At 38.0% G+C, this 26,216-nt stretch overlaps 3 protein-coding genes and 1 pseudogene across 3 annotated transcripts; 3 read left to right on the top strand and 1 right to left on the bottom strand.

The window, feature by feature from the left end:
• The first annotated feature begins 2,487 nt into the window (after window positions 1–2,487).
• On the top strand, window positions 2,488–3,278 carry LOC124321297 (annotated as a pseudogene).
• Window positions 3,279–3,378: 100 nt separating this feature from the next.
• LOC124321289 (inositol 1,4,5-trisphosphate receptor-like) lies at window positions 3,379–5,759 on the top strand. The gene is made up of 6 exons (XM_046784211.1): window positions 3,379–3,397; window positions 3,619–3,956; window positions 4,029–4,325; window positions 4,393–4,786; window positions 4,843–5,529; window positions 5,599–5,759. Exons 1-6 carry the CDS (start codon window positions 3,379–3,381, stop codon window positions 5,757–5,759), a joined length of 1,896 nt encoding a protein of 631 aa, XP_046640167.1.
• LOC124329053 (heat shock protein HSP 90-beta-like) lies at window positions 5,372–6,812 on the top strand. The gene is made up of 3 exons (XM_046788005.1): window positions 5,372–5,529; window positions 5,599–6,042; window positions 6,106–6,812. Exons 2-3 carry the CDS (start codon window positions 6,026–6,028, stop codon window positions 6,662–6,664), a joined length of 576 nt encoding a protein of 191 aa, XP_046643961.1. The 5' UTR covers window positions 5,372–5,529; window positions 5,599–6,025; the 3' UTR covers window positions 6,665–6,812.
• Window positions 6,813–9,249: 2,437 nt separating this feature from the next.
• On the bottom strand, window positions 9,250–10,186 carry LOC124329048 (probable methyltransferase-like protein 24). The gene has a single exon (XM_046787993.1). The coding sequence runs from the start codon at window positions 10,176–10,178 to the stop codon at window positions 9,300–9,302; it is 879 nt and encodes a 292-aa protein (XP_046643949.1). The 5' UTR covers window positions 10,179–10,186; the 3' UTR covers window positions 9,250–9,299.
• Between the last annotated feature and the right edge of the window lie 16,030 nt (window positions 10,187–26,216).

The raw sequence follows: 26,216 nt of genomic DNA, 5'->3' as shown, positions 1-26,216 counted from the left end.
ATTTGTTGTTTCTGCTGGTGATATTCAGTTTAACAGAAAAACTGTATCTCCTATGAAAACATACATTGTCCCATGTTTTTCTCCCCTCTCTGTTGATGGATGTTATTGTTGTTGTGCTTAGGTACTTCGTAGACGCCACACACAAATGAGCGCATCTCGAGCCGTTTTTACAGTTGTTAGTTCTTAGATAACAAAATCCATACGGGGACGTTCCTAAATTCCAAAAATTGATTATCGATGCAACGCGGAAGAGGGCGCCGACTGCTTTAAGGAAAGGCAGTCTTCTCTCCCTTGCCCTTGAAGAACGTTGTTTGATGCGATATGGGCACTTGTCTCGGCCGGGATCATTTCCGGAAAATCCAAAAATTTGAAAGACGTTTGCTCACCTGTGGTCATGACGTAACAGTCCATGTAGAGATTGTAAAGAAAATTCACTCATACATCTTCCAATCGGTTACCTGTGGTTCAACGTCACAATCCGTCTGTAGACTATTAAGATTCTTTCACACACATTCAAATCGGTTACCTGTGGTTCAACGCCACAGTCCATGTGTGGACTATTAAAATTCTTTCGTACACATTCAAGTCGGTTACCTGTGGTTCAACGTCACAGTCCATGTGTAGACTATTAAGATTCTCTCGCACACATTCAAATCTGTTACCTATGGTTCAACGCCACAGTCCATGTGTAGACTATTAAGATTCTCTCGCACACATTCAAACGGTTACCTGTGAATCAAGATCACAGTCCAGCTTTGAGGCTTCGGAATGTAGAATTGTTTTGTTGTTATTGCCCACAATAATTTATGTCGACAAACTTCTGCCGTTACCAAATGAGCCTGTATAGGTAAATAGGAGATAGCTAAACTTAAGAGACAATTTAAATGTATGGGAAAGGATTTTTGGATATTTGTAATCTCTGGAGTTTGCGGTTGCTATTCTGTGCCGAATGAAGACGACGTTTACACTTATAAACTCTCCCTTAAACTAGGCTGAATTTGTACTGCTCTCCCTGGAACGTAGTTAAGAGTCCATCTTAGACGGTACATCGATGAATATCTTCGACGGTCACTCCTGCTCACCACTCATGCAGCTGTTACCACTGATGTTACGAGGACCAATTTTTGAATTCGTTCCATAGTAGTCTCCAATAAATAAGATTGAATCTGAAACTATAGTTCGGTCAATGATTGCAATAAGGAAACATCAGCATTGGTCGCAATTGTTGGCAATGGGTTGGCCTGGGTACACAGTTTCGAATATATGGTGACGAGTTCATCTTCTTGTTTTTCACGACACGGCCCATGACTTTAAAAGATTCTGGAATTTTACATTCAACAGCATAGGCCATGTTTAAAGTGGAAATTAAACAAAACGGATATGTCATAAAAGGGATATAGCATAAAAAAACAAATATTTCTTTGTTTAACGCATTTTTGAAATTTCAAGTATTAGTGTCAAGTTTACTATCTAACTGCGGAGTTCGAAATCTAAATCCAACATTAATAGGAAAACATATTTACTACTTGCACACTTTATTATTTATGAGATAAACTAGTAAGAAGTTATAATCTGAATAAGAGTCACTTGCCTCTCAGTACAAGATTTACAGATGTATCTGCACTTTTAGAGGAATGTCTGAAAACATGAAAAACTACACGTTGATCAACTTGCAGAGTGGAATAAAATGGCATCCCACAAAACCAGGGAAAAAGGAAAAACTAATCAGCTCTTCTCACAGAGAGCATGAAAATCAACAGAATATAAAATGTAACATAGCAAGTCCCTTAAGATAATTGAGATTGTCAAACAAAATTAATAAATATGTAATTTAATTTGTATGATAAATAGTCTCACATTTTGTTAGATGTTCTTACACTTTAGGGCATAAGTACTTTCCTTGCAATAGCATAAATTTGATAGCGCACAATAATATAAATTTGGTAACCTGGGCCCATAACCTGTTAAGTTTGATTCCGCAAGTTGTTCACTTGTTTACTCGGAGACACCCACAGCAAAACAATATAGCTTTACCATATTCTCTTTACACATGATTATAGACGATACCTTATTGACAGGAGAGACACAGAGAGAAGAAGCTAGTAGCAAGCTTGACAGCAACGTGGAAAAAGGGTTGAGGTGGATGCTAAACAGCATACCAGCTGACGGGTGTGGGATTTGCCGCTCAACAGCTTGAGAACCGCAAGCATGAGAACCACATCAAGTTGTTCATCCGCCGTGTCTTTATCATAGAAAACTGCGAGGAGCTCATCCCGGAGTACCTCAACTTCATGAAGGGATTTGTCGACTCCGAGGACATTCCCTGAGATGATACCATCTGGCAACACGGTACCCGTAGGCTCCATATATAGGAGAGGACCCCCTCCCTGCAGTCTCTGTCTGCTCTTCACCGAGCATTGGTCGCGTCCAATATACTGATCCGAGCCGCAATCTCTCTCTCTCTTGTTCTGAATTCATCACATTCCCCTTAACATTTCTCGTGAAACGCTTCAGCAAAACAAGATCTTGAAGGTAATTTTATCAGTTTATATTATCACAACATTTACTGAAACTAATTGTTACTTTTCTCAACTATAGGTCATTCGCAAGAACTTGGTCAAGAAATGCATGGAACATTTCGAGGAGTTAGTTGAGGACAAGGAAAACTTCAAGAAGTTTTACGAACAATTCAGCAAGAAACTGAAGTTGGGAGTCCATGAAGATTCTACCAACCGCAAGAAGATCCCTGACCTCATCCGTTTCCCCACTTCCGCCTCTGGAAAGGACCAGGTTCCTTCAAGGAATACGTTTCCCGCATGAAGGAGAACTAGAAACACATCTACTACATCACTGGTGAGAACAAAGATCAAGTCAGCAACTCCTCGTTCGTCGAGCGTGTAAAAAAGTATTTATTGGAGGTCATCCTCATGACTGAGCCCATTGAAGAGTACGTCGTCCAGCAGCTCAAGCAATACGATGGCAAGCAGCTCGTCTTCGTCACCAAGGAGGGTCTAGAACTCCCCGAAGATGATGAAGAAACCAAGAAACGCTACAAGGCCAAATTAGAGGGTCTCTGCAAAATCATAAAGGACATCTTTGACTTCGTTCTTCAACAAATCAGCCCTACACTTGGGGGCCAGCAAAATATTTCGATCGTCGCATCTTCAGTAGGCACATCTCAGTCGGGAATCTTCGCAGTCACAGTTGAGCGTCCGCTTTGATCGGACAATTATTGAGGGCCTGCAAGACATTGTCGTCTTGTTAGATGCTCAACTGCATATTCTTTGGTTCAAGCCGAGTCTTCCGTTATCGTCAATGTCCTTTACCGACCGGAATACCTTTTCCAGCCTTGCACGGAAGCACGGAAAAAGTGTGACAATGGCGGATTCATTTGTAGGTAACTTTGACTTGTATTTATGTTAACCATTGATCTTACTTGGAATTTATTTTTATATAATATTGATTAAACACACCGAACGATTGCTGAAGGACAAGGAGGAAAAACTTTTTATCCAAGTTCAGCACTCAACACCTTACGTCAGATGATGAATTTCGATGTTCACAATGGCGAAAATTTTATCATTCTATTACAATTTAAAGAAATAAAATTACCTTAAGGAATTAATTATTACCATGGAGATGCATTGAGAAAGAATCTTTTAGTTTGCTACTTTGCCAAACCAGCCTCTCATAGTTCTAAAAAGACCGAGCTCCATAACGGAAGTGGAATCTCTGCCGCTGGAATTCATTCAACATTATCTGGTGGTACTGGTGCTGGAGGTGGTGTGGGACAATCGTCATCGCTGACAACCCACGGACCTGGAGGGCGTATCCTGTCACGAGGTGAGATGTGTTTGCCCGAGGTGCAAGTGTACCTGGACCAAAAAGGCACCTATGATTTGGTGGCCGAATTAGTCATGAAGTCGTCGTTGCCGCCCAACGTTTTCATCGAAGCGGTCCAGTTGGGCATCGCCCTGCTGGAAGGCGGCAACCCCGTCATCCAGTGAAGTTTTTACACGAAATTGCAGTCGGCCGAGACGAGCGCCATCTTCTTCAAGGTGTTCCACGACATAGTGGCCAAAAACGACCGAAATGGCCTCGGCGGGCAACAACAAGCTCCAAGACAATTCCCAAGAAATGAAGGATCATTTCCCGTACGACATGAAGATGAAACATCAACGCATGATGTCACTGTAGGGGAGCGCATGGATCCTTACAGTGACTCGTGGAACAGCTCCAGGTTGGATGATTCGACTACAACTACGTTGAGTAGTGTCAACTCGACGCTGGAGGACTTGGTGAGACAACAACAACAACCCAAATCGGTACAACAAAACTTTAATTCATGATTTTATTAAAATTCTTACAAAAAAAATTAATTCGCCCTTATAGTTAACTACGGCAACTGATTCGGACATGGAGTCCAAGTTGTCCGCCAAGGTTCTCGTAATGCTGCCCATCTTCTGCTTCCTGCAGTTGCTGTGTGAGAATCACAATCGAGACCTGCAGAAGTTTTTGCGGGCCCAGTCCAACAAAAACCGTTACAATTTAGTGTCAGAGACACTCATGTTCCTCGACTGCATTTGCGGATCGACGACGGGTGAACTGGGTCTGCTCGGCCTCTACATTAATGAGCACATCGTCACTCTCATCAACCAAACCATGGAAACATTGACGGAATATTGCCAAGCACCTTGTCACCAAAACCAAATCTGCATCGCCACTCACGAGACGAATGGACTGGACATCACCACGGCTTTTCTTCTTACCGACATCAATCCATTAGGTAACAATTTCCTTTCATTCCATTTGATTCTAATAATTATTGTATCAATTATTTAGGACAACGGAGAATGGATCTTGTTTTGGAGTTAAAAAACAACGCCTCCAAGTTGTTGCTGGCCGTCATGGAGAGTCGTGGGGACAGCGAGAACGTGGAAAGGATCCTGTACATTATGGATCCTCGCCAATTGGTGAACGTTGCCTGCAAAGCCTATCACCAAAAGTTGGTCGGTGGAGAAGAGGCATCCAGTCCCATAGAAGTCGGCCACAACATTAACATTTTGTGCCATCAGTTGGTGCAGCACAACAAAGAATTGGCCACCCAGATGAAACCGCCGCCAGTGGACGGAGTCAGTGGTGATATGGCCCTGCAGTACTACGCCAATCACATGGCGCAAATCGAAATTGTCCGTCACGACAGGACGATGGAACAGATTTTCTTCCCCATTCCAGAAATGAGCGACTATTTGACCAACGACACGAAAGTGCGCGTCTTCCACACGGCGGAGCACGACGACCAGGGTTCGAAAGCTGCCACCTTCTTCGAAGGAGTCGACGACATGTTTGACGAGATGAAATGGCAGAAGAAATTGCGTGGACAGCCGTTACTCTTTTGGGTTAGCTCGCACATGTCCATCTGGAGTCAAATCCTCTTCAATTTGGCCGTCATTATCAACTTGATTGTCGCCTTCTTTTACCCGTTTGACACTGACGGACCGGCTCCTGATCCTCGCACTCACCTCTCAGGTCTGCACACCTTTAAATAGTGACTCCCATTTCAATCTTTTCAACGATATTTTTCGTTTATTAATTCAGGTCTCATCTGGGCCGTCATGCTCCTATCCGCCGCTGTGGCCATCACGTTACCCAAACCGTCGGGTATTAGGACTCTCGTCATGACAGTCATCCTCCGGCTTATTTGCTCAGCCAGCCCTAAACCCACACTGATGGTCCTTGCACCGCCACGGTTGTGTTGAAGGGCGTCCATCTGCTGAGCACCATGGGCAATGCCGGGACATTCCAGCGGAGCGTCAGACAAATCTGCACGGACACGGAGATTGTCTAACACGTCGTTCACCTCATCTTTTGCTTCCTTGGACTCAGCACCCATCCATTCTTCTTCTCCGTCCTTTTATTTGACGTCGTCTACCGCGAGGAGACACTGCTCAACGTCATCCGCTCAGTGACGCGAAACGGCAGGTCCATCGTTCTCACTGCCATTTTAGCTCTCATCCTAGTCTTCATGTTCTCCATCATCGGGTATTTCAGTTTTATGTCACTTTTCCATGCTGCAAATTGAAATTCTTTTATTTTGGCCACAAGAAACGGACAAGAAAGGCGAGATGGTCGTCATTTCCAACCGTTTGGTCGAGTCTTCCAGATTATCGTCACCTCCCAGTACAGCTGGAAAGCCAACATGGAGCGTATCATGAAGGCTCAAACTTTGAGGGATACCTCCACCATGGGATACATGGCCACCAAGAAGCACTTGGAAATCAACTCCGAACATCCCATCGTCAAAGCCCTGCGCGTCAAAGCAGAGGCTGAAAAAATCGACAAAGCTGTCAAGGATTTGGTCATGTTGCTCTTTGAAACCTCTCTGCTGTCATCTGGTTTCTCCCTGGAAGAGCCAGCCGTCCATGGTTCTCTCATCTACCGCATGATCAAATTGTGTTTGGGTATCGATGAAGATGATGTCCCTTCTGGTTGTGAGGAAGCCAAAGCAGAAGAAGAGATGCCGTCAATGGACAATGATGAAAATGCTTCTCGCTGGAAAAAGGCGATAAAACGTGTCAATTACTGTTATAAAACATACACTCAGTTTCTCTCAATTGTTCTTATTTCAGCGCTTTTGCGAACTGGAATGAGGGCATTCATATGATAAAACTAATCTTATTGTTTTAAAATCATGGCTTTACTTCATTGCGTTTCTCTCTCATTCCTGGCATTGTATAACTACGTGTTAAGAGTTGAAATTTAACACAACTAATCGCGGTTTGCTATACAAAAACTTTATTTGATTTCTTTCCATACCTCTGCTTGTGACAGCTATCCAACGACACCGAGTTTCGAATAGAAAAGCGGTACATAGAGCATAGCATTCTGGTCATGAGAAATAATTTAAAAAAAATATGAAGAATGGATTTGGTTATTCTTGGAGGATAATCCGCTGAGAAGATCCGCGGAGTTGGTTGCATAAATTAGAATTCGAATTAGAATGCTTCGCAAGAAATTCACTAGGCCATTCAACTAAGTTGATCCATAAATCACACTTCGCTTATCTATAAGTGAGTTGAAGAAAATTCTACCCTCTCTTCATTAGAAAACAAAATTTGTTGCCTATAGATAGTCCGGCTTTAAAGTTGCATTAAATGGCTTCAATTCAAACATGATAGGGATCCAAATTATACAACTTGTAAAATTGGTCAAAAGGTAACCAAAAAAATTAGGCGTACTCCTGGATTACAGTTACACCCCAAAATGATGTCTATAATAAGCGCCGAGCAATCACCTTACATTGCGCGAAAAATACTTAGCCTATATATAACCCTACCCCTAACCCCAAAAAATTTAATATGCACACTCCCTCATTTAAGTTAAACCCCAAAAGTCCCGGAGGAAAGCTGGCGACGCTAGGCGCTTGGCACAATTTCTGCGCCGTTGCAAAAAAAAGTGAGATGGGTATACTTCACACACTCACATCGCAGTGCTTTCATCGATTTCTACGCGATATATATCGATTATGTCAAATAGCACCAAATTCAAATAGGCATGTGTGTTCGAAAACTTATGTTGAAAGACTCTGTCTCCCCATAGATTTCCCCTAAGATGAAGTGCCGTCTTATTATTTGCAGTTTAGCAATTAATGTTATCTTTTTACCACGAGATATTGGCGGGTAGATTAAGAAAAAGAAACCAACGGGTACGATAACTTCGAACGAGTTAAATACACAGAAAGAATTGCAATTAAACAAAACGAATCTGTTGACTAGGCAGCGGAAGATTTTTCTGTAGGAAAATTGGTGGAGTATAGCAACGGGCACATCTTGCTTAAAAAATATAATATTTAAAGATTCATTAAAAAATCAATTGAATTCCTATCAGCGGGTAGAAAAAAAAGTAACTATTAAAAACGGATTATAGTAACCTAACGTAACGGATTAAAATAAAAGAAGGGCATGTCACCAACACGCAAGAAAAAATATCTATTGAATGGGCATGGGCAGATTTCTACGATAAAATTTACGGAGCAGATGGCCAAAGGTACATGGGGATTAAGTAATTCATGCTGATTGATTACGTTTTTTTTCTTACAAACCTGTACAATAATCACTGGTAATTAATAAATCGCAATAGAATTACATAGTTAAAGAACACGGATGGCTATCGCTGTATAGACAACCACGTTTGAAGACACGGACGTTGACAAACAAGGTTATATTTGGTTACGTCTGGCGATGTTTACTTTCAACACTCCTTGCTAAAAAAACAGTGAATAGCAATTAGTCTGACATTAAGCTAGACCTAAGTTCCCCAGACTTGACCGGGGATCAAGTTACTAGTGATTTTATATGATCCAGAATGAGATCACATTTTGTATGAGTAATTTTTTCGCTTGATTTCATATGATCTTATGTGCTGATCATGTAAGAAATTGTGAGAATTTGATGCTTATACAGTACCTACCAGAAGTTTGGAAACTCGCGAGAGAAGCTTATGTAAAAAGCCGATTTTCGCCGCGTTCCCAAAAAATCGGGTTTTTGACGGAGGGTGTTGAAATTTTTTTTTAAGTAGCCATAATGGTTGGCTACTTCATGAATTTTTTTCAGATTTTTATATTTAAGGGGAGGGCAGCTACAAATGAATCTAAAAGTTTGGAAACACGTTGTAGAAGCGTTTTAAAAAGTGGCTACTTTGCCGCTCTCTAATTAGGGAACAAATAACCCTACAAAGACGCAAAAAAAAATAAATAAAGAACTTCATTAGTTCTATGACAAGAATCATTTTCAAATTTTTTGAATTTCATTTAATATAATGAATTTTAAATTGAAAATGAGATTTGCCATTTTTGCCCATTTCTCCTCTTCTATCCCACCCTGCGGTGTTGTCGCGATTTCTCCTTTGTTTTATTTTCGTAGGAAGGGTAAATATCGTCTACTAGAGCAAAGGCGAAAATTTCCCATCTCCTCGGCAGTTTAATAATTTCCCACTCGGTAACGTACACGATTATCGGAATCATTTTTAACAGCGTTTATTTTATTTCCATGATATAATAACATATTTCCCAGTAAAAAAAAATTGCATGCAACTCGATATTAAGGCATAATTTTATTAATTGATACTTTATTTGGACTGTTTAAAATATGTGGATATTTAATTTTTGGTCGCTATTTTTTTATTGCAACCCATCGACAAACTAGGTGAACGAAGTGAAAATATTCAATAACATAAATTTATTCTTCTCTGAAAATTTTCTGTTCATTAAGCAATATATTAAAATACTGCGATTTAAAATATCATGCATCATGAAAAAGCTTCCCATTATACCATGCGATCTCATAACCCAAAGACCCGGTCAAATGGAATTTAGTGAAGTTTCCGAAATACCACGGATTGTATTCAGAATCAAAACGAATCATTCCTGATTTTTCAATTGATCGTAAGACTCTCGCTCTCTCAAGGTGTTGCTCCAATGAATCTGTTACTTCGAGGTGAACTTCAATGCCTAATTGCCGGACCTTGGACAACATTCCGGAACTGATTATATCTGGCAAAGCTATCCATTCAGAATATTCAATGTCAATTTTTAAATAGTCTATAACCTTTCTGCCATGACGAATGGAAAGAGTTTCGTAGATAGAGGATAGTGAACGGATTGTCCAGTTTAATTCTTGGTCATATTCATTTCGATCGCCTAAGCCCCAATTGTAAAAATGAATATTGCCAGGACTATGGACGTGATGATCTAATCCCATTGATGGATCAAAAGAAAATACCTCACAGCCATACAAAGACATTTTCTCATCGAAAGACCATTCATTGTTTATTCCAAAAGAGTACACAAGACACTTCCTAGGTTTTGGTGCTACTTTTGGATCGATGCAAACGACTTTTTGGCCAGCTAATCCAGATGGATTTTTCATCATTATACCTCCAAAATAATGAGATAATTGACACGAAGAATGATTGGTCCACAGGAAGTATTGCAGAAGTTGATTAGCCGTTAATGTGGCTGAAGACAGCAATGCATCCCAGTCAATAGAAGATGATGAATCACAATTAATGTTTTTCTCGATAGAAAATTGTACAATATTATTACTTGGAAATACAAAGCCAAACATAATGATACAACTCGATATTAAAAAAAAAAATGCCATTAAGGCAGCTTTGTTCATTATATCGATGTTTTTAAAGCAATAATAGTAATGTGTGCTGCAGTGAAAACAGTGAAATGATAAACAGTAATGGGGCAGGGCGGTTGTATTACTATTTATTTAATATCGAATGTAGTTCATAGTATATTTACTGTGCCATCACTGTTTTCTTTTTGAACAAAAGAATTTAAATTTTTTTTAGATGTATTCGAACTAGTAGCCTTTTCGCTATAAATCTTACACAGCCGTAATATATTAATTTAAGTATTTAAGTAGACATTTTTGTACTGATTGATTTCCCTTACGGAAAGATCTCATTAAAAATTATAAAGAAATACACGAGAACTACCTGAGATATCATTTATTTAGTAATATTATTTTGGTGATATTCACTGCAAAATGTCATATGTTTGATAAAATTTGATGAAAATTTGGGTCAGTCCTGAGTTTAAAATCAGCTAAACATCATTAATAGATTTATACAGTACATACCAGAATTTTGGAAGAGCACTAAAGAAGCTGATGTAAAAAGTTGATTTTCACCACGTTCCCAAAAATCAGGTTTTTGACGAACAGTATTGACATTTTTTTAAGAAGCAATAATGGTTGGCTACTTCCTAATTTTTTTTTCAGATTTTTAAAAATAAGGGGAGGGTGGCTAAAAATGGATGTAGGGGAGAGTGGGGCTATAAGGCCTGGGGGCAGGTAGCTCTTATTTAAATAATTAATGTTATTTGTCAATAAAAATTTCCATTTTTCAACCGTGTATGCGCTATTGCAACGCGCATTAAAATTAATATTTTGTATTTTGTATCACTAACGGTTTGAAAAATAAAAAATAAAGAAATTTTTTACATTTCCCGTAACAAGATTTGGCTAATGTAAATTAGTTGTCTTACCTTTACTTATGGAGTAAAATTTTGTAAAAAATATAATTCTGGTAGAAAATTTGGTTTCCTATTATTCAGTGGTATTTGTTTTATTTTTCTAGTTATTTTTAACTTTTAAATATTAATAATACGTAGACACCCCTGTGTGGGGGAAAGTGTTGACTGGCAACATGGGGCAAAATGTCAATATATAATTGCTGCAAAAGGATGTAAAAACGTAAGTGTCATTTTTCATTTCACCTTGCAATAAGATTTTTTAACGATATTTAGAAATTATATTCGTAAAACCGATAGTGTGGAGTATTCATAGTTTGTTTCATTTCCGATGAAAGTCGGAAATTTTGCACTAAATTTTTTTTGACCGACTTAAATATCGTTAAAATAACTGATCAATCAAATATCGGTCAAAAAAATTTGATGCAGAAATTCCAACTTTCATTGGAAATGAAAGTAAGTAACCCTAAGTATCCACCAGGTCAAATTGTAACAGCTGCCACAGAAATTTTGTTGCAAATTCAAACTGTGACTAGTTTTTCACTCAAATTCTCGATTCCACATAGATCACTTTTGAGCTAATTGAAAAAAGGCCAAAGAAATGGATGTTTCTAAGCTTCAATTCGACTTTTCCTTGGGGGGCTATAAAGAACTGGAAGCTGAGTGTCTTTTCTGTAACCATTCATCCTTTCACACAGTAATCGTTTACATTCTTTCCAGGTGTTTCCTGATCCTCAAGAAAATTTACTCATCAAGTACTTGAAAAGGTCCAGTAACATATAACATGGTCTCACTACAAGGGATACCAGAAAATGGGCACATGATTATGCTAGAAAACTTCAGTTGAAATGTCCTGAAATTTTTTCGACAAATTTGAAAGCTGGGAAAGACTGGCTGGCTGGGTTTTTAAGCAAAGTTACTTTGACTATGAGGGCCAAGTAAGAAAACTATTCTTTTTTATTTTCATCAGCTAAACTAATAATCAATATTGAATATTTTTTTACAGATTTTTGATTTACCCAAATTCAGCTGTCTCACTGATGGTGACAATGAAATTCTGCTCTGCCGGAAGTCATTCGACCTTTCCCAAAAGCTGCGCTAAGAATTTTTTTTTATTGTGATAATTTTTCGTGGAAAACGTAATATATTACTCTGTCGTTTTTTGAAAAAACCAAGCATTCTACTCATTATAGTAACTGTGAATTGTTTAACATGTTTCTACATGACACCCTGTTTTTTGCACGCAAAACTAAGGAAATGGGAATAAAACCAAAAACTTTGTGACAACCCGGACTACTCTCCCCTATTTAGTCTTATTAAATTTAAGACAAATAATTGTCTTAAGATTTTGAGAGAAGTATTTTGACAATTAACTTTGCGTAACGTCAATTATTTTGGTACATTATTACCAAATTTTTCTAGAAAACAAGATTCCTTCGGTAATGTCCTTCGGGAATTTTTTTAACCGTTAAAGAGACAGAAAATCAAGGTTAAATAGTATAGAATTTATACTATTGTGTTTGAAAAATTCTGTTTCCCTTTATTCTCTTAAATTAATTAATTCTTATTAACTAATTGACTAATAATCTGTCAATATTATGAGTGGTGTGACCAACATATGCTCACCAACTTATGACATGTCTTTGTCTTTATTTTTTCAAAGTAACAGACAAAGCATTGTCTTAATATTTGTCTGTTTTAAATACGATATTTTGCCTCGCACTAGTGATTGGTAGCTGTATTTAAAGTTGACTTATTCATGTTTTTGTCATTATATAATAAGTCGAAGGTTTTTTCGGCCTTACCAAGAGGGCTGATTCTTTCTTTTTTTTAGACAAAGCATTGTTTTAAGATTTGTCAGTTTTAAATACCATATTATTCCTCGCTCTAGTGATTAATAGCTGTATTTAAAGTTGACTTATTAATGTGTTTGTCATTATATGTTAAGTTGAAGGTTTTTTCATCCTTTACCAAAAGGGCTGATTCTGTTTTTTTCAGACATAGCAAAGTCTTAAGTTTTTTCCAATAGTTATTTCAAATTAAATTTAAAAAGTATTTAGCAATTTCATCATGAAATTTTAAAATAAATAATTTTAAAATATTAGAAACTGCAAAAAACGTGGAATTATGAACAAAACAACGAACGACGTTACCGAAGATCAGGAAAAATGATGTTGTTGGAAGGTTATTTTGTTTTTTTGTTATTTTGATACTGCTGTCTCGTGATTTTGAAAATTGGTCGCTATTCAGGCAAAGACATGTCTCAAGTTAAAAACAAATTTGACATTATTTTTCCATATTTCTTTAATGTATTTTTCCATCACCTCCATTTGCCACTACCGCCGTTTTACTAATAATTTTCGGGGAATAATCCATAGAACAATTTATGTTCTTACTTTGGCTTATTACTCAACTTATTACTACAGCTTATTACTGCTCAGTAATTTTAATTGGTTCTGCTTTTTGTTCTTGAGACATACCTTTATTTTCATTTTCATTAATTTTTTCAATTTAAACTACCGCAGAATATTTAGTTTTATTAATTCGTTTTAATTTAATCCCTGAGGTATATTTATATGCGAAGGTCCTTAACAATATAGGGTGGTGTGGGGTATAGGGGGAAGGGTAGTAGTAGCTAGTAGTGAAATTCAGAGGGTTTAATGTCCATTATGTATTTGCTTATACGTTTCTTCCCTGATTGACCAATCGCCAGCAAATTTTGTACATAATTCTGTCAAAATTTGATACATTGCGTAACGGGGTTTTCATTTGTTTTTATTACTGTTTTAGAAATTTAATTTGCGTATTTGTTACCTAGCTGGTTGCCGAATCCTAGTTAGTGAATTCAGTTTTTTTGCGTAACCTTCCAACTGTCAGTGCATGCTCAGCAGTGTAAACAAAAAGAAAAAAAAGTTTGGATCTTCCCTAGCAAGACAAGTTTTCTGCTATGGGAGTGGAGAGTATTAATTATTTGATTTGGTTTTTATGTTCGATTTCGATTTCGTCTTTATTCTTCTTTTTACTTTGTATTTTCCCACTCTTTTTTTAACCCTTTTTGTTTTATTATTACCTCTTTTTGTTTACTATTTTTTATCTTGATTTTAATAAATTTGGTTGTCCAAGTAAAATTTCTATGCCTCATTTTTTAACAGTTAGTCATCAACCAAGAAGTTGAGGAACATTTTAAAAATGTTAGATTATATTCATTTTGAAGCTCTGGGTCATCTCTCCCTTCTTCCTCTTTCCTCTCCTCGGTCATCAAGATCTTCTTGTGGTCGTGAAGAGTTACCACCGATCTTCCACTTCCATTTACCTCCAAAAACTTATTAAAGGAATTTTTCAAAAATAACAAATTTAGTTTTCCTTTCCGACTTGGTCAAGATTTGAACCGCGAACCATGCGAATAGCAGCCTGGGTTGATGATCATTAGAACATAATTGTTATATTATTGGAAGGGAAAAAATGGGTATGATGGTAGCTCGCTATCTATTAGCCAAGACTCATGTAATGCAACATGTGACCGCATGATATAATTGTATTGTTACTATAGTAATAAGTGTTACTTTAACTTAATCTAAACATGAAGTGCGCGTAAACACCTAAGTCGCACCACTCATAATATTAACAGGTTATTAGTCAATTAGTTAATAATAATCAAATCATTTAAGAGAATAAAGTGAAACAGAATTTTCCAAACATAATAGTATGTATACTATTTACTTTCTACTATTTAGCCTTGATTTTCTGTCTCTTTAACTTTTAAAAAAATTCCCGAAGGACCTTACCGAAGAAATCTTGTTTTAATAAGACGATTGAATTTTTCATAGTTTTTTCTTCAAATTAGTGTTACGATGACCTTTTTTGACCAAAAATAATGAGTTTCATGGGAATTTATGTTATTCGTAGACAAGCAATTCTGCAATATGAAGGAAGACATTGCTTTGTCTCAAGATTTATTTTTATTTGTTAATGAAATTATTCACTAGTCTCATTGTTCAAATTAAAGGAACCATAACCTTTTTTTTACCAAAAACTTATGAATGTTATTTAAATTCAAGTAATTATTAAATAAGGACATTCTGCAATATGAAAACATGGCATTGTCTCAAGATTTTAAAAAAAATTTAAAGAAAAAACTTCACATTTTTATTATTGGAAGCTAAATAATATTAGAAAATAATAATTATTCGCGTAATTTATCCATTATTATCATTTTCTTTTCTGACAAAACAAAGTAATGTCTTAATTTTTTTTTAAATTTTTTTTAAATTTGTTTAACACGGACAGAGTTTCAAATATGACTGTGTTTTATGAAAGCTTGATTAGATTGATAAAACTTATAATTGAATTACACTCACTATGTTCACTCACCATGCCCTAGTCACGGGTCCGTCCGTTATTTTAGCAGGTTATTTTCAGGTTGTTGAATCCCGAAAAATAATTAGGTTAAATATTTTACGCTTGATCTAAATACAAGCAGTGGAAAACTACTTAATTCTAACTACTTAATGGAGGGGCTTTAATACTTTTTGATTTCAATTAGGGGAGAGTAGTCAGGGTTGGCACCATTTTTTAAATTTTCTCTCCCATTTCCCTCCATCAACACCTTTTTTTATATCTTTTGGTCTTCAAAAAAAGGAGAAACAATTATTTTATCTTGAAAGTATTTTTTGAAAATTTTAATAGTTACAATTCGAACGTTATTAAAGTTATAAAACGATGAAAAAATCGCCCAAGATGCCCGTACAACCGGGCCCTTCTGCATGCTCTGTAATTATAATGGGAGAACAGCCGATACGCCGATATTTGAAATCTCGAATTTGATAAAATAAATCATAGCGACAACGATTTATTTTTCAGGGTGGTTTTTATATGACTCCCTTGGTTAGTTTTTAATATCCATAAGTAATTTTAGCTAATTAAAAAATTTAATTATTCTCAGCAATGGCAATTGGGATTGGTTATTTCCATAAGCCTACGGTGAAACTAGCCCTATGGTGAAAGGCAGAAAAAGCCCCAACAAGGTCGTCTACACAAAATAAATTTTAAGCCACTGCAATTTCTTTTTCTTTTTACGCCTTTACATATAGTCGAAAGAGGATAAAATTCTCTATTTCACTTCAAAATTAAGTAGGCCAGGCCTACTTAATTTTCATTGAAAGGCCTATGATAACAATAGTTAGTAGGTAGAATCACTATTCAGTTGGCAATTTCCGATTTGAAACTGCACAAAAACAGTAGTTTTAAACTACTGAAATAGGCCAAATTAAGTATTTTAGGCCTCTACCGCTGCTGTGTAGATCTAGCGCGATATATTTTAAATCTAACCAGATATATTTTACATATATTTTATTTATGAGAAAATTAGGAAATAAAGTTATTTTTTTCTAGAAATATTTTATTTTATTTCAATCTAACTAGATATATTCGAGTTAAATCTAGCGCTTATATAAGGCTGCATGGTGCTAATGATTTATTTGAAATGCACTTGCCCAAAATGTGCTGAATTTCTTTGCAATGAGCGCTGAAATAAATATTTAGTGCTACTTAACGCGCATCGCAATCAAATAAATTGAACGTGCGTCTTCTCGTAAATTTCCGGTTAAAACTAATTGTGCTGAATTTTTTTCATCGTGCGCTGCCTTTGTTTAGTGCTAAGAGTAGCCCTCCCGTTGTTTCATGCGGGTGGCTCCACGAAAATATTACCATGCACTACCAAGCTTATGACACTAATATGGCTTTATTTAGTTGTTCTTAACTTGCTCGCAATGCGATAAATTTACCACAATTAATGTAATAAAATAATTAACGAAAGAAGCGCAAAATAATTGTTTTGCACTTCTAAACGCGCATCGCACTAAATTAAATTAAACGGGCGCGACAACGAATACGATTTCGGTGACGGGACAGACGAGTGGCGCACGATCGTTCATTATTTTAGTGCTTATTGCGGGTCCGTCCATTATTTTAGCGCTAAGCGAAATCCGTCATCTGTTTTAAGCGCGGCTCGCAAAGCAATAAACAATTTCGTTAAATATTTTGTGCTAGATCTAGCACTAATCTAAGCGCGCAAAACGATATTGATTATCTGTTTAACTTTTGAGAATTGCGCTCAATTTAGTGCAATTAAGTCCATTGATAGCATTTACGAAACGAGGAGAACCAGCTAAAATAAATAATTTCAGTGAAAAATCGATAAGTCAAATATTTCGCGATAGATCTAGCGCTACGTAAACGTGCATGTTGCAAATGATTTAATTGAGATTAACGTGCGCGCGATGCACTAAATTCTGTGCAATACATTTCACATATAATTTACGAAACGCTTAGCGCTAAAATAAATATACAGCGCTACTTAACGCACATTGCATTTAAGTAAAATGAACGGGCGCACTTCTCGTAAATTTTGGCTTGAAATTAATGGCGCTAAATTTTTCGCATCACGCAGACGCATTCACATACAACCGCACCTGTAATTTGATCTATTGGCCTGTATAGAAATGTACAGTCGCGCGCATGTCTATTTTTAGCCATTATTGTGGGCCAGTTTGTCATTTTAGCGCTAAGCACCGCCTGTCTACTGTTTTAGGCGTATCGCTCTAAAGAAATAATTAATTCAAAATTATCGCGCTAGATCTATAGCGCTACTAAGCGCGCATTGCGCTAATTATCTTCTTCTGAATAACTTGCGCGCGATTGAAATAGTTTTGTTTGCATCGGACTAAACGAGCACCCTTCTCAAAATTTTTCATATAATAATAATAATAATATATTGCCTTTCTATGATGCGCACTTTTACACAAGCACAGATGATCAAAGGCGCCTTTTGGCTCACGACTGAAGCAGGGAAATCATTTTTTATACGCAATACGATATGACATTTATCCCGCTAATATTTTACCATAAAATTCACTTGCTGGCGACGACACGTACACAGATTAGTCCGATGATGGGTTTCACGACGGTCGATCTGTCCCGGTTGATGGGCTACCCGTCGTTGACGGATTTTCTTTACGGCCGAAAGCCCTCGCTACTCAATAAATAAAAAAAATTATAATTTAAACCAAAATTTGCGAGAAGTGCGCTTGTTCAATTTACTTAAATGCGATGTGCGTTAGCCTAAGTAGCGCTGAATATTTAATTTAGCGCTTTTGCGTTTCGCTAATAAAAAAATTAAAATAACCGCACTATAAATTTCGCTTATCTTGCACAAGTTTATCACAAGTAAATGACAAACGCAATGCGGGCTTACATTGCGCTAGATCCAGTTTAAATCTAGCGCAAAATATTTGACTAATCTACGTATTTCTAGCGCTAAATATTTTTTTACCTGGATATCCGGGATTCGTGAATTATATGATGAATTTAAGCACAAATAAATCATTAGCGTCATTCGCGGTTATAGAAAACCCTAATTCTTGCGCGAAATAGGATGGGCGACGATTACGCTTAAATATAACGGACGGGTGCGTTTGCTACTCGTCTGACCACAGTCACGACAATCGTTTTCGTTGTCTCGCCCGTTTAATACATTTTAGTGCGATGCGCGTTAGGCAGCACAATAACATATTTATTTAATCGCTTTCGCGTTCGCTTTCGCTTCGGTTTCGTAATAAATCTGACGAAATGAATTTCGATAAAGTATAGCGCATCGCGTGCTATAGTAAAGCGCAAGTAAATTATTAGTGCTACGCGTTTAAAAGTGTATGCTATTATTTTCACTTTGCCAGCAGCCTGAAATAGCGGACAGGCGACATAGCGCTAGATCTAGCATGAATTATTTGACTTTTTAGTGCTAATGTCCGTTTTTGAGCGAAGAACATCCTGTCTTTACTGTTTTAGGCGGCTCACTCCGCGCAAATAATTAATTCAAAAATATCGTGCTAGATCTAGCTCTACTAAGCGCGCATTGCACTCATGATCTGGATAACTTGCGTGCGATAAGCTAAATAGAGCACGATAAATATCATTATAAGATAGAAAAGCAAGCTTATCAGCTCGCCGCGAAGGGATAGTCGTAAGCCAGTTGAAAACTGTCTTAAATGACAAATTCAGGACCTATTGTTTAGTCGAACTTATTCAAAATTAACACTTTTCTTCACAGACTTTTTAGTATTAAAACGGGATTTTTCTGTCACAGTTCAATATCCTTGCAAGTTATTTACGTTTAGTTTGCTCAACTCATATGTTCCTATTTTTACAAATAAAGTTCAATAATTCAATATAAATATAACCATCTTTTAGTTTAATTACTGCAAAACACAAATGCAAATCTGGTTATTGCGTCATTGTTGGGTCATCAAAGATTGCGCCATCACGGCGATGCTATAGACTTCTGGTGGTGATTTATTATGACCTAAGGTGAAAAAGTTGTAGTCACAACCGCCAGATGTCACTAGTTGTAAAACAATTACTTTATCAGTTTTTCATTAATTACGGGAAAACTAACTAAGTAAATGGGATTATTTTTGTTCTGGTCGCACCGCATATTTTTTGTTTAATTTTCAAGACCAAAAAGTCTGAAATCTGTCGTAAAACGCCCGAGCTATGGAGCGGGACATACAGACAGACAAAGTGACATGGCTTTTTTTTTTCTGCGTATGCGATTATTAGCTTTGCCCTTCGGGCTCGCAAAAATTTACAAAACGAGCAAGTGCTAAAAATAATATTTTGCGCTAATTAACGCGCATCACACTAAATTTATTTAAACGGGCGCACTTCTCATAAATTATCGACTGAAAGTAACCGCTCATATTTTACCCTTAAATTTCGTGCTGGCCAGACTAGTAAGACTAACCCTTGCTTGCAACGACACACATGTGGTTCATGTAGTCACAAAGGGGCAGTAGCCTACTGCCAGCCCAGAATTAAACGGCGAAAAATTCCGCAATAAATTTCAGCCCAAAATTTGCGGGATGTGCTTCCGTTGAATTTACTTTAATGCGATGCGCGTTAAGTAGCTACATGAATTAATTTTTTTAATAGAATTGAATTTTTTCTTTAATATTATGAGGGAATTCATGGCGAAGAATAATAAATAACAATAAATAGCATCAAATTGCGCGTAAGTTAATCTTAATTCAATCATTAGCGCCATGCGCGCTTATTAGCGCGAAATCTAGCGCGAAATATTTAACGTAATTATTGCGAGCCCGAAGAGCGAAGCTAATAATCGCATACGCAGAAAAAAAAAGCCATGTCACTTTGTCTGTATGTGTGTATGTGTATATGTCCCGCTCCATAGCTCGGGCGTTTTACGACAGATTTCAGACTTTTTGGTCTTAAAAATTACACAAAAAATATGCATCGCGACCAGAACAAAAATAATTTCATTTACTTAATTAGTTCTCCCGTAATTAATGAAAAACTGTTAAAATAATTGTTTAACGACTAGTGACATCTGGCGGTTGCGACTACAACTTTTTTCATTTTAGGTCAAAACGAGTAACCTGTGCCCCGGTCAAATCCGGGGAACTTTGGTCGAGCGTAAAGTTGGACTCTTTTTCTATTCGCTTTTCTGTAGCTTAATCATCTGCCCGTTATAGATTTTATCGTGAAAAATCTGACCAGTACCTTACTTGAAAATTTCGTCATCACGGCGATGCTATAGACATCTGGTGGTGATGCAGGTTGATGCGTCATAAAAGATTGCTTCATCACGGCGACGAGTAACCTGAGCCCCGTTCAAATCCGGGGAACTTTTGTCTAGCGTAAAGTCGGACTGTTTTGTTATTCATTTTTGTTAGCTTAATCATCTGCCCGTAATAGATTTTTTTCGTGGGAAATCTGCCCAGTATACCTTACTTGAAGATTTCGTCATCACTGCGATGCTATAGACATCTGGTGGTGATGCCGGTTGTTGCGTCATCACGGCGACGACATCTGGTGTTGGGCATGTTTGGGCATGTCCCATTTTGGGGGAGGAGCCTGTGTTGACACATTGTTGACACAGACACAGGCTCCTCCCCCAAAAGCTTGTTCTTTTATTATATATGGATGCTATAGACATCTGGTGGTGATTTGCGACTGACCAATCACAGCGATCGCATTGCGACATGAATAAGCTCCTTCCCCAAATGTCCGTGACAGACACAGGCTCCTCCCCCATAATGTTCGTGACAGGCACAGGCTCCTCCCCAAAAAGCTTTTGGGGGAGGAGCCTGTGTTGACACATTGTTGACACAGACACAGGCTCCTCCCCCAAAAGCTTGTTCTTTTATTATATATGGATTAATCACCACCAGATGTCCATAGCATCTCCCCATCCAACCATGACGCAACAAGCAGATTTGCATTTATGTTTTGCAGTAATTAAACTAAAAGATGGTTATTTTTAAAATTCAATCATTGAACTTTATGTGTAAAAATAGGAAAATATGACTTGAGCAAACTAAACGTAAATAACTTGCAATGATATTGAACTGTGAATGAAAAATCTCACAGGATTGCAGTTGCGAAAAAAGTGTTGATACGCTTACTGGCTTCCTAAAAGTGCACATCTGTAAAAATATTGTTTTGAACCGTGCCCTTTGGTAACCATGACAAATCAAAATTTCGCGATAGAATTTTTTTCACAAAATTTCATAGAAAAAACATTGAATTTATAGAAAAATTCTGAAAAATTAGGATGGCATTTAGAAAAAAGTCCGACTTAACCATAGGACCTGAATTTGTCATTTAAGACAGTTTTCAACTGGCTTACAACTATCCCTTCGCGGCGAGCTGATAAGCTTGCTTTTCTATCTTTTTCATGGAGCTAGCTTCTGAAATAGCGGACAGGCAACGCTTAGCGATAAAGTAACGGGCGCCCGTTTGATGCTCAAAATTTGGCGCAATTAATTTCAGCCGGAAATTTGCCAGAAGTGCGACCGTTCAATTTAGCCTACTTCATTATGATGCGCGGTTAGCAGCGATAGATATTTATTTCAGCGCTTGCGCGTTTCATAAATAATTGCGAGCCCGAAGGGCGAAGCTAATAATCGCATACGCAGAAAAAAAAGCCATGTCACTTTGTCTGTGTGTATGTCCCGCTCCATAGCTCGGGTGTTTCACAACAGAATTCGAACTTTTTGGTCTTAAAAATGAGCCCGAAGGGCGAAGCTAATAATCGCATACGCAGAAAAAAAAGCCATGTCACTTTGTCTGTGTGTATGTCCCGCTCCATAGCTCGGGTGTTTCACAACAGAATTCGAACTTTTTGGTCTTAAAAATTACACAAAAAATATGCGGTGCGACCAGAACAAAAATCATTCCATTTACTTAATTAGTTCTCCCGTAATTAATGAAAAACTGCTAAAATAATTGTTTAACGACTGGTGACATCTAGCGGTTGCGACTACAACTTTTTCACTTAATGACTGGTGACATCTTGCGGTGGCGACTACAACTTTTTCACCTTAGGTTTAAATTCCACTTTCCATTCTTAACGTGCTTGTCATTTAATTAACGTGTTAAGTTTAAAATAACGTGTTAAGTTTAAAATTAATTCTTTCTTTTCTCATATTTTTTATTGAAATATATTCGTGTTGGATGGTTAAACATGATTAAAAACCACCAGATGTCCATAGCATCGCCGTGATGACGCAATCATTGGTGTCCCAACCATGACGCAACAACCAGATTTGCATTTATGTTTTGTAGTTATTTGACTAAAGGATGGTTATTTTTTAATTCAACTATTGAACTTTATGTGTAAAAATAGGAACATTTGAGTTGAGCAAACTAAACGAAAATAAATTGCAAGGATATTGAACTGTGACAGATACATCCCACAGGATTGCAATTGCGAAAGAAAGTGTTGATACGAGGTTATATAAAGGCGCTTCGACTCGAGGTGATTTTAAAGGGTGCCAAACACACACCGATTCTGTCAGACTTTTTCTGTTGACGTTTTTACCACACAAAAATACTCTGCCTGATTGTTTTTTTACCACAAAAAAAAAACAAGAAATCACATTGCTCCATCACTTTGATGATTTCTATTCCCAGAATATCGATTGTTTTTATCATACAAAAAAAAACAAGGAAGAATTGATTTTAAAGGATGCCAAACAGACCGGTTCTGTCAGACTATTTTACCATACAAAAATACCGGTTCTGCCTGATTGTTTTTTTACCACACCAAAAAAAAAGAAAGAACATTGATCCATCAACAACCTTGGTTACTTTAAAGGGTGCAAAACACACACCGTTTCTGTCTGATCGTTTTACCACAAAAAACAAAACAAGAAAGGACATTGCTCCATCAAAAACCTTATTCAAGCTAGACCCAAGGTCCCTGGTCTTGACCGGGCTAAAGTTAGAAGTTAAGAGTTAACTTAGAGTTAAATCTATTCCCAGATTATAGAACGTCAAAATGTCTTCTAAAAGAAAACGAAAGGATGAACTTGCAGCTAGGAAAGCCAAACGTAGAGCAACGGAATCTGAAGTACAGCGGTTTGCTCGACTTGAAGCAAATGCTGATAGGAATGCTGCTGCACGATTAGCCGAGTCTGAAGTACAGCGGTGTGCTCGACTTGAAACTGCTGCTAGACTTGCTACTTCCGCTGCTCGATTTGCCGCCACTATATCCAACCAAACCCAAGATGAAGCTACCGATAGGCGACAAAGTAATGCAAGTGTTCAGCGACGATCTAGGGAAACCCGTCAAACCTCCAAAGCAGAATATCTAGATGTTTTTGATGCTTCCGTCAATAGACCGCTTCATAAGCAACCTTTCGTCAACAAGCATATGAAGACATTCCACTCTGAATTGCATCAATTAAATCAGCAGCATTGCCTCCACTGTCGAGAATTGTGGCCTACAAGAGATGCAATTGTCGATCCCTACATTTGCTGCCGTTGCAAGAAACTTACGGAATTCAACCCTTTTGGCATTTAAAATGATATGGTACGTGATTTTTCATCTATTCCACTAGCAGTTCAGGAGCACATTCGGGAACTTACTCCTCTAGAAGAAATGCTTCTCTCGCCAGTAATTTCCATCATGTCTGTATTCCGGCTACCTACTGGTGGACATGTTTCTCGTGGCTACGTGGCAAATTTCAAACAAGACGTAGACGTATTCATCAGAGAGATTCCTCTCACAGCAGCGCAACTTCCCTGCCTCGTCATAAGAAGGAGAGGTGTGGACAACACCTGCGCCGAATTCAAAGTTTGCCGTAAACGCGTTGAAGCAGTTGGCCAATTTCTCATTCAGAACCATCCAGGCTTAGCTTCACATCGCATCACTTTTAGCCAGACCAACTGTGATTTGTTGCCCGAAGATGGACTTTTGTTAAATATTCCGAAGATGGACAGCGACAACGATGAATTGAATGTCACTGACGAAGGAGCCATGACAAGAGATGTTCCACCAGAAGACATTCTTGATCAGCCACAACCTCCTGATGTCGCTTTCGTCATTTCAAACAACATCAGGCCTCCTCCACAAAATGAAATATTAAATGCGCTCGATCCGGTTAATTGGCCAACAATTTCAACTGAGCCTATCAACGAATTTGAGGTCATGTCTGGTCTTGCATCTCTGGCTTTCATCAAGTTGTTTCCTCTTGGGCAAGCTAACCCAACAAAGAAAGGTCGCAGACAAGACCTATCCGAACTCGTTCCTTCTAACCACTTAATGAAATATGCCGAGATTGATTGTACAAAGGAACCCGACGAATCTCATCCAAACGGGTATTTGTATTATCCGTTTGCTGAACATGAGCGCTTCAGTTTTTGGATGGTTGATCGCATACGACGCCATCGAGCCCTTGGTCAGTGTTCCGTTTTTCTGAGACAAAATCCCGAAGAAGCTGCATTGTCTATGGAGGAACTTAAGGCTATGGCTGCCAACGGTAAACTTGACTCGGTCATCAGCAGAATGTACTCCTATACAGCCAATGTCACTGGCAGTGACGCCTACTGGAGCAAGCGTCGGAGAGAATTAGAGGCTATAATGCAACAGAAAGGTCTTGGCACGGCTTTTTTTTACTGTTAGCTTTGCTGACAATCACTGGGAAGACCTCCAAAGTCTCATGCCTAACGGTTCAGCTGAACCAAAACTTCGCTACCAGAGTACAAATGCAAATTTACATCTAGCAGACTGGTAATTTTCCGAAAAATTACGTCTTTTCATGAAGCATTTTTTCGGAACTGAGTGCTTGGATCATGAATGGATGTGGTATCGTTTCGAGTGGCAATCAAGAACAGCCATTCATGCCCACGGTGTTGTAAAGCTCAAAAACGACCCGGGGATTGCCGACCTAGTGATTAAAGTCTACGCTGGCCGACCTTTGGCGCAAAAACTAGATGATTCAAAGTGAACAGCAAACCTTAGCGAACAAGACGTCCTAGAAAAGCAAGATCTAGTTGAAGCCGGCATTCTTGCAGAACTCAAGGTTCTAAAGTATGCCGATACTCTGTTGTGTGCCTGTAATACTCGGTCTGATCCAGTCAACCCGTTCAATGCTGAAGTACAAGTTCCCCATCCGTGTTCAAGCAATGGCTCGTCAATTTTGAACGATGGAGCAGCCATGGACGACTTCTACGAAAGATTGGCAAACTGTGTTCAACGTCACGTCTGTCGACCAGACGGTAACTGTAAATCGAAGGATGGCAAATGTCATTTCCACTTTCCTTTTGATCTAGTTAGTGAATCGAGAATAGTTTTTGAAAAAATCGGAAACACAGACTCTGTTCGTGCTAAAATTGTTCTCAAAAGAAATGACAAGTTCATGAATGTCCACAACAGATCAATGTTGGAACATTGGTGTGCCAATGTAGATCTTCAGCTCATTCTTTATCATCACGCTGCAATGAACTACATGGTCAAGTATGCTAGCAAACAAGAGCGGTCTGGCAACACGTTACAGCAAGTGATCAAAACGATTATGAACAAGGCTGATGTTACCGACAATGCTGGCTCCGCTTTTCGCTCCTCTATCATTCGTTCTATTGGCCATCGTGACTTCGGGAAAGGTGAAGCGTCGCGCATTTTGTTTTCCGGCCACCACTGTGAATCATCCTTCAATTACGTGAACGTTTCTTTGGACCTGACTGTAAACGAAGTCTACAGAAATCCAACGACTGGTGAGTTGGAAACTCGACCAACTCTGCTTACCTACTTTGCCAAACGTCATGTTTACATTGAACAAAACACCTACCCCAATTGGAATCTTGATCAACCCAATTT

Source organism: Daphnia pulicaria, chromosome 1 (genome assembly GCF_021234035.1).
Source record: "Daphnia pulicaria isolate SC F1-1A chromosome 1, SC_F0-13Bv2, whole genome shotgun sequence".
In the NCBI taxonomy this organism is placed as follows: domain Eukaryota; kingdom Metazoa; phylum Arthropoda; class Branchiopoda; order Diplostraca; family Daphniidae; genus Daphnia; species Daphnia pulicaria.
The sequence above is the reverse complement of the archived record's forward strand: the minus strand, read 5'-3'. Positions and strand labels throughout refer to the sequence as shown.